The sequence below is a fragment of the Suricata suricatta genome, chromosome 9, assembly GCF_006229205.1.
Source record: "Suricata suricatta isolate VVHF042 chromosome 9, meerkat_22Aug2017_6uvM2_HiC, whole genome shotgun sequence".
Lineage (NCBI taxonomy): Eukaryota > Metazoa > Chordata > Mammalia > Carnivora > Herpestidae > Suricata > Suricata suricatta.
Window position 1 is genome coordinate 93,872,256 of NC_043708.1, and position 9,296 is coordinate 93,881,551.

A 9,296-nucleotide genomic window follows, 5' to 3' on the forward strand; every position below is an offset into this window, starting at 1 on the left:
GTCGTCTATTTCTCCAGTCCTTGAATTTGAGCTTGCGATATGACATAGTTTGGCTAATGGGACATTAGTAAATATGATACAGCAAAAGTTTTGAAAATGCTTACGCAATTAGAGCCTTCCTTTGACCTGGACTGTGAAGTAAAAAAGACTGGGCTGGCCTCCTGAGAACGAAACACCACATGTAGAGAGGCTACCGCTCTTCCAGGCAAGGCTTCAGACACTTGAGTGAGGCCATCCTAGAATACCCAGGCAGAACAAATCCAGCCCCAATGCCTCACCAACATACAGAATGTTGAGAAATAAGTATTTGTGCCTTGAAGTCACTAAATTTTGGATAGTTTATTACACAGTGTTATTGACTGGATGTTTGTGTGTCTCCAATTTTATCTGTGGAAGACTTAATCCCCAGTGTAGCTATATTTGTAAATGGGCCTTTGATGAAGTAATTAAGGCTAAATGAGGTCATAAGGGTGGGGGCCAGATAGGACAGGGTTAGTGTCCTGGTAAGAAGAGACACCTGATTTCTTTGTTTGTCTCTCTCTCTCTGTCTCTGTCTCTCTCTGTCTCTTTCTTTCTCTCTCTCTCTCTCTCTCTCTCTCTCTCTCTCTCTCTCTCTCTCTCTCTCTCCTCTGCCAACTGCCAAACCAGGAATAGACTCCTCACCTGAAATGGACTTTGCTGGGCCTCAATCTGAGACTTATAGACTCCAAACTGTTAGAACTGTCTGATGTTTCAGCCATCCTCTCTGTGGTATGTTGTTATGGTAGCCCAAGCAGGCTAACACAGCACAGTGAACTGACATTATAATGATCTCAGCACCAGCCCTGTTCATTATTTTCAAAAGACTACTACTAAAAACTGTTCTTTTTTTGAGATGTAATTCAAGTTTTAAGTAAATTTTTGGTTTAAGCTAATAACAGGTTGCCTTTTGTGGTTGTATCTCTTCATCTACTCTTATTGAACCATGAAAGTTCTTTTCTGAATGTCTAAGATCAGAGTAAAAAAAAAAAGCTGCACCTATCCATCAAAACAGAACTTTGCTACTGTCACAGAGTACGAGAGCAATGTATTCACATTAATTCATTCAAATATTTGAGTACCTACTATTTAACTTGGCAATGGCTATAAAAAGGAAGAAAGAAAACATAATTCCAACTCTGAACTCTAATGGAGAAAAGATACAAACAACATGGACAGTTAGTGTATAGGCTACAGACTTATCATTAGGTTCTATCCACTTTAATATAATCTACAGCTTCATATTTTATACACTAAAATCCTTAAAACCACTTTCCAAATACCAAAGTCAGGCTTTCAGGTATCAGGATATTAATAACTTCAAGATACAGCATGGTGGTACTGCTAGGTTTGTTATTTTGCCAATACAGCAAAATGTATGCCATTATTTAACTATTTTATTAGTTCAGTAAATATCTGTTACCACAAATTTTATATTATTTTGCTTTTATTTTTTGAAATTCAGGAAAATGATAAAATCAAAAGGCTGACAGCACACACAATAAAGAAAAGATGGAACTCAAGTATACTGAAAGCAGGAATCTTTGGTCAGCTGACCATGTGTCCAATATTCAAGTAAAAGACAAAGCATATAACCATAAGTCATACACACACATACACACACACAAACACACACCAAGTAGAAATAATGAGAGAAGTGGAGAAACCTTTGAATACAACAGTAGTAATCCAAATACAAAATAAGAAACTTGGATCTACAGAGCTCTTCATGAGATGCCAGTTTTAGATTCCTTAATCATTTCAAGATGTCAAAATGAGAATATGAGGTAAGAATTTCCTTGTAAAAATTAGTCAGTACAGGAAAATCTATAAAGACCGAAAGTGGATTAGTGGTTGCCTGGAGCTGGAGTGGATGGGAGAAATGGGGAGTGACTCCTAATGGGCACATGGTTTCTTTTTGGGGTGATGAAAATGTCCTAAAATTGATTGTGATGATGGTCACACATCTCTAAATATATGACAAACTAATGAATCGTAAGCCTTACATGAGTTAATTATACGGTATGTGAATTTTATGTCAAAAAATATATTGCTGATTAAAAGCTTTAACTTGAAAGCCTCAACAGTTAAAAAAAGATACTAATATGTTAATATTTAGTATTTAGGCCCTTTTTTATTTCTTTTTAATTTTTTAAAAGCCCATGTAATTTTTTTGAGTGAGTGAGCAGGGGAGGAGCAGAGCGAGAGGAAAAGAGAGAACCCAGGCAGGCTCCCCACTGACAACTGATGAAAGGCTCGAACTCAGGAACTGTGAGATCATGACCTGAGCCGAAACAAGAGCCGGACGCTTAATGAACTGAGCCCCTCAGGTGCTCTTAGACTCTTCTTGTTTTAAATGATCATGTCCATTATTCCAAGATTAAAAATAAGTAAAACACTTCTATCATACAACCTTACAATTTTTTTACTACCTTGGAAATAGAACATTCTCCCTGAAACAAGTCAATCTGTTGTGTAGAGAGCCTACATAACATAGTAAGTCCTATAACAAAACCATGAAAAAAGATGCGAGGAAGTACAGTGATTGAAATGAATTATCCTTATACAGTTTACTATTCTTTTTAATTAGAGGACTTTCCTATCAGTATGCAACTTACCTGCATCATAACATTTAGTGCATATTTTTGATCTTCTCGCCTTGTTGCAGCTTTTGCTTCTGCAGCTTCTTTTGCTCTTTCTTGTGCTTGTAAAATAGATTTCTCCCTTATGCTTTGCATCATCTTTTTGTCAACTAAAGCATAAGAAATATCACTAAATTAGGATTTTGATGAGTAATTTGTTTATGAGGAAACTGTCCAATATACTGATCCAGGATGAGATTCTGGGGGGAACCCAAGTTCACAAGGATAAATGAAAACATTTCTCAGTATTAAACCCGCCAAGAAGCTAACATTAAAAGGTAAGCAAGCAACTGTAACACCAATAAATTACTACAGAGGGAGATAAAGGCAGGGTGGGGTGGGGGGAGGGGATGAGAGAAAGTAGGAACAGCAGAGAAGGTGAATAAGATGGGGAATAAAGATGAGGAGAGGGACATAAAAGGGATAGAGAGGTAATTAAATGAGAGAGGGGGAAGAGGAGAGGGGGGAAGGGAGAGGGAGAGGGAAAGAGTACACATTTATCTCCCCTCCTTCTCTGTCAAGAAATCAGGGCTCTTTGCTTATAAACCTAATCACAATAAATAATCATTATGAGGTCTCCGACAAAGGAGGGTTTTTTGTGATAAACTAATAGGTGCTTCTTCATTAATGCATTAAATAATATATAGCAACAAGTATAATAAATACTAAAATTTCAGTGATTATACAAGATAGAGGTACTTTGATATAAATGTATCTGTGATATTTGTTGATACAACTGTTGTTTGTTGCCTACATTCATAATTGAAGGGAATGCTAAATTTCAGTTGGAGGTTAAATAAAAAGTATTGAATTAGGGGCATTCACTTTTGAAGGTCCCCTCTCTGTAACGAGAGCATTGCTACTATTCTTCCTTTCTAATCTTATATTCCAATAAACTCTTACCTGCTTTTCAAAAAAAAGTATGGAATTAAAAAAATTTTTAAGTCTATTTATTTATTTGGGGGCTGCAGGGAGAGGGAGAGAGGGAGGCAGAGAGAAAATATCCCAAGCAGGCTCCAGTCATAAGTGCAGAGCCCTAACAGGGGGCTGGAACCTATGAACTGTGAGATGATGACCTGAGGCAAAATGATGATGAGTCAGATTTTTAACTGACTGAGCCACTGGAATTTTAACTTTCAATGAAACTGTCTTAAAAAGAAAAAGGGGAAAAAAAGTATGGAATTTTTACTCATTCAAGATCTTGACTAGGGCTAGGAACCAAATTAAGCCTGAAGCTTCTCCCAACCCACCTCCTATTTATTAACAGAGTGAAGGCAGTTGGACCAGCTTCACAGGCAAAATTAATTAAAAGAACCGACTTTCACATCTAAAAAATGAGAAATATACCAAGAAAGAACTCAGGGGAAAAAATGAAGCAAATATGTTTTAAATAATGAGGCACGCTTGGCATACAGAGTGTAGTTCCACATGTGAAAAACAGTATTTTTAAAGAAATAATTTCACTGAATTGCATGTGTAACTGAGTTTGATTTCTAAAGGAATCTCAAACGTGGTTTTTGAAGTAAAATCAGTGTTCATTACTTGTTACATAAGCTAGTTTTAAGACTGTTTTGATTCGTCTAAATCAAAGGTGACAAACTAAGGCCAAATCTGACCTGCTGCCTATTTTCCTCTAGCACACAAGCTAAGAATAATTTTTATATTTTAAGTAGTTGAAAAATCAAATAATATTTTTTGACAAATAAAAAAGATAAAATAAAAATATCAGTGTCAATAAGTATAAATGGTCTATTAGCTGCTTTTGAGGCCATATTGCCCATTATATTCAAATTAATACCTGGTCCTATACAGGAAGATTTTTGTTAAACCTTGGTTTAAATGGTCAAAATGTGGAATGGATGACCAAATGACCATGAAAAACAAGAATCAGGTGCATGTGCAATGAAAGCAGATGTAATAAACAAAGAGGAAGATCATGGTTAGGAAAGAAAAAAAAAAAAGAAAGAAAACTCTTCAGTTAGTCTGGCAATTATTAAAGAATGAAAGTAACCGGAGTATGGCAATCTACCTTAACCAGTATTTTCTGAGCTGAATACCAGACTTCAGAGAAAAATCTACCTGGTCCTGGAAATTACAAAATTAAACTCTACTGCAAGATACCAAGAAAGCATTAATATAAAGAATGACATCCATCTCCGCATTCTCAGTAGTTCCTACTCAAGGTTTAATGCCAGAGGCCTAAGGAAAATTTCAGGCAGTAGATATAAAGCCCTAGAATGTATGACAACTAGAAGGAGGAAGAAAACAGAGGTAAAGGAGTGGAGGGCAATTACTGACCCACAAAGCCAATCTTGGCAGAACAGAGTACTGATTAGGAGAACGGAGAACAGGGAATCTCAGCTTTGTACCTTATCACCTGTGGAAAGCTGTTTTGAAACTACCAACACCTGTGTCCCACTCCCATAAACTGATCTGACTGATCTAGGGTGAGTTTCAGACATCTGTGTTATTTAAAAGTTTTGTAGATAATTTGAAGAATCACTGCTCTAGAGTCAAACTGCTAGGACTCCAGTTCCAGTCTGCCAGTTACTCCTTGTGTGACCTGTGCCAATTATGCAACCCTTCTGTGCCTCAGTAGCCTAACCTAAAAAACAAACAAACAAACAAACAAAAAACAAACAAAAACTGGCCAGAGAGGGGAAGGTACCCTAAGTAACAGGGCGTTCGTAGCATTACCAGATGTGTTAATGCCTATACAAAATTAGTGCTCAATAAAGATCATATCAAGAGCCCTAAACTAAGCCTCTGAAGATACAAGCCCACATCTGTTTGACAACTATTACCAATGTGCTCCAACTTTTGAATTTTTCAATCTTTAACTTATTTAAGTGGCAGCTGAAGCACTGTATAAATCATGTTCATGTTCCTATTTTTTTCTTCTACTAGAGAAACCATTGTTTTGAAAAAGAATTTTTTAAAGGTATAAAATACAAAGAGCACAACCAGATGAACACCTTTGAATAAAAAAACTTACCATCTGCCACAGAAAGTGTTTCCCACATGGCCACTTCTTTTTTATATAAGGTGAATATAATAGTGTCATTCCCAATCTTGGCTTTGCTGTTCTCATCATCTATGGGCGCATAGAGAAACACTTCGAATAAAAATGGAGGAAAGTTGACCTATTCAGAAGGGGATAAACGGAGGTTTAGTTATACAAAATAAAGACTAAGCCTTTAAGAAACAAGGGATGGAAGTCAAAATCATTTTCTTAGATGCCCGCTATAAATTTACTTGAGGTCACCAAAGATCGACAAGGTGCATGAGGAAATCCTGGATAAAAATAAGCTCTGATCTGATGACATCTGTCTAAAGATGAGGTGTCATCTGATGGGATTTGGTTTAAAAAAAAGAACTAAATTTTAAAACGCTTATCTGCAAGAACGCGCCCGCGGAGTGCACCCAGCAGCGCTCGCCGAAGCTTCGGACCACGCCCCCGAGGACCCTGCTGGCGCAGCTCGAGTTCCCACCTTCAGATAGTTTTCCGTGCAGAACACGTCCGCGTCTCTGATGCTGACGCCTCGAAGGGGCACAGAGATAACCACCGCAGTCTTAGTCTGCTGCCAGGTGTAATCGCTAACCTGCAGGGGCATCTCCGGAGGCGGTAGTAGCCGAGGATGCGGCTGGTTAGGGCCAGCACCTGCTCGGTTGCTAGGGAAGCCGGGGTTACCAAGCGCCAGCCCTTCCGGGTCAGGCCGGGCTTCTGCGCCCCGCGCGTTCCCAGCGTGCCCCGGGCGCGCCCCTGCGACCTCTCCAGAACCGCCCCGTGAGCACCTCCTGTGATTGCCTGGGCATCTTGGCGCGAGTGATGCCACTTCTCTGGCTGTCCGATACCTGTGGGCTGAGTGAATTACCAAAGAAATAAGTCCTCGTCTTAAGAAAAAGACGCCTGTGAATGCAGATGAAATAAAGAAAGAAAGAAAAGAAAAGAAGAGAGAGAGAGAGAGAGAGAGAGAGAGAGAGAGAGAGAGAGGGAGGGAGGGAGGGAGGGAGGGAGGGAGGGAGGGAGAGAGAGAGAGAGAAAGAAAAAGAAAAAGAAAGAAAGAAAGAAAGAAAGAAAGAAAGAAAGAAAGAAAGAAAGAAAAAGAAAGAAAAGAAAGAAAGAGAAAGAAAGGAGGGAGGGAGGGAGGAAAGAAGGAAAGAAGGAAGAAAAGAAAAGAATGTGCCCTTATGGGAAAGAGCGAACTGTGAGAAGCAGGTGCGAAGCCCACGCGTCTTGCAGTCTTGGCCTTTTGTTACCATGGAGGCTGTCAGAGCATCATTTGGTGTTCCTGTTTTGGAAATTTCCTGATCATACCAACATCTTGGCCTGGGAGCTTGACATTACTATTGTAGTGTTCCAAATCCTATCAACCTTAAGGCCACCAAAAGAGTGTAGGTCGGGTTCACTCCGAGGTTTGACATCTAGGGAGACATGGCTCTAAGACTCATTTGACAAATGCTTGATTGCAACTCAGCTGTAGGATACCTTGAATTTGCATGGGTACATTTTACAATTGCTTAAGGGGACTTAGAACTTCAACTCTGGAAGGAGATGTAAAAGTGATGTCGTTCATCCTGCATATTTAAGGAATCTGAGGCCCCCATACTTAACCCCCATGCCACATACATGAGTGGCAGAATTGTGATTAAAATCCTGATCTCTTAACTTCCATTCCAATTATCTTTCTCTGAGCTACTTTCTCTAGACTCGGTTTATAAGTTACTGGAATTTGATGTTTAAAACAGAAGAAAACAATCAATTTACATGAAATATAAGCACCTATGAACTACTTGCCACATGCAGATTTGGCTTTTAAACTTTATTCTGAGAGAAAGGGTGGGAGAGGGGCAGAGAGCAGGAGAAAGAGGATCCTAAGCAGGCTCCACACTGTCAGCACAGAGCCTGATGTGGGGCTCAAATTCATGAGCCATGTGATCATGACCTGAGCCAAAACCTAAAGTCAGACATTTAATTGACTCAGCCACCCAGTCACAATGGACTTGGATTTTTAACTTTTTACTTTTGCTGGATTTTAACACAAATTTCAAACCTCCTGAAAATTTCCCTGAGGAAAGTTTAGGAGTAGCAGACTTGAGAGAAAAAAATATCATCTTTTCCCCCAAACAGGACACCCCTCAGTACCTTACCCAATTTTGTTAGGAGTTCATCATCTCGAGTTAGCTAACTTAGAATACCAGGGGCCATCCTTAGACTTCTTTTCCCTTGTCCTCACTTTTGTCATTCTCCCTCCCCCCCTTGGTTCTATTCTTACTCTTACCATTTTGTTTCAGACTTTCCTGTGCTCCCAAAGAGAGGATTTATGCATTTGTTTCACATAAAATTATAAAATCTAGATTCTCTGACTATGTAAAAACACAAGTGAGAAAATGTATCCATGGAAGATCGTAAATGGGATACTTTGTGTTGTTTGAGGCTTTAAAAATCTGTTAGCAATCACTTTGTTAAGCACATACACACCTCTGCAGTTAAATTGTTCTCCAACCTACCATAGTCTTACTATACCTTCTGCACTCTGAATGAATTATCCTTTAAAAAACTTGATAAGTTTATTACTGAATCATTGCATCAACTGAGACCAATATAAAACATTAACTTTTACAGATTGTTTTATGTTTCATATACTTATCTAAACAGTATTTCACAAGCCTTGAAACATTCAAACTCTTAAACTATTTCTTACTACATTTTAAAAACAAAAGAGCTCTAATTTAATCCATACATAAATAGAAGTTTGATATATGGCAGAAATGGCTCCGCATGGCACAGACAGGAATGGCTATCGAATACATTGTTGCTAGGAGTAATAGTTGCCACATGGGAAAAAATGAGGTTAGATTTCTACATGCATATGGTGTCATACACACAAATGAGTTTCAGATGAACTAAAGACAGTTTGAATATTAAAATATATATCCATATGATCTTAGGGTAAGACAGGAATTCTTAAATATGACATAAAATCAACTATAAAGAGAAAACATTGAAAACTTGGACTAAAATTAAGAACTGGTGTTCACCAAAAGGCACAAGAAGGAATGTTAAGATATTTTACATATAAACCTTTCAGCCAAAGACCACAGAGACCCATGTACTTGAACAAGATGAGTTCATTACTTACTGAGCAAGGTAGAACACACACCATTGGCTGTCTCAGTAAGAGGATGTTAGAATTAGGGAAAGGTCTAAGGGAGGCAGGGTTCCCTTGACTGGGTCCTTTCAAAAAGCAAGGGTAATTCTATGATTAAAGAAGCAGCTTTTCATAGCGGTTTCCCAGCAAAAACCTGAGAACAAGCTAAATGTACTAATCAGTAGTTATATTCACACAACAGAATACCACAGAACAGTGAAAATGAATTAAATATAACTATACACTGGATGGATGAGTGAAAGAATAAAACAAGAGACCCTTAAGCAATATGCCATTTTTTATAAAACTTTAAAACAATGAAAACTAAATCTATTTGTTAAGGACTCCTACATGTATGATAAAACTATGAAGCAAAGTAGAGGAGAAGAAAGGACAATGATTAACTCCTACGTGAAGGTCAGGCCAATGGGATCCTTTGTGGTAGACGACAGAGCTGATTTCCATATAGACGCATTGCATGATT

General features: G+C 38.4%; 1 protein-coding gene across 2 annotated transcripts in view; it reads right to left on the reverse strand.

The window, feature by feature from the left end:
* DNAAF4 (dynein axonemal assembly factor 4) overlaps nucleotides 1-6,316 on the reverse strand; it is a 65,234-nt gene extending 58,918 nt beyond the window's left edge. For both annotated transcript variants that reach the window (XM_029951660.1, XM_029951661.1), the window contains exons 1-3: nucleotides 6,152-6,316; nucleotides 5,656-5,803; nucleotides 2,637-2,770 (exon numbers count right to left, since the gene is read on the reverse strand). In XM_029951660.1, the coding sequence (XP_029807520.1) occupies nucleotides 2,637-2,770; nucleotides 5,656-5,803; nucleotides 6,152-6,274 (405 nt within the window). In that variant the 5' untranslated portion in view covers nucleotides 6,275-6,316. The remainder of the gene's footprint in view (nucleotides 1-2,636; nucleotides 2,771-5,655; nucleotides 5,804-6,151) is intronic.
* Nucleotides 6,317-9,296: the final 2,980 nt, after the last annotated feature.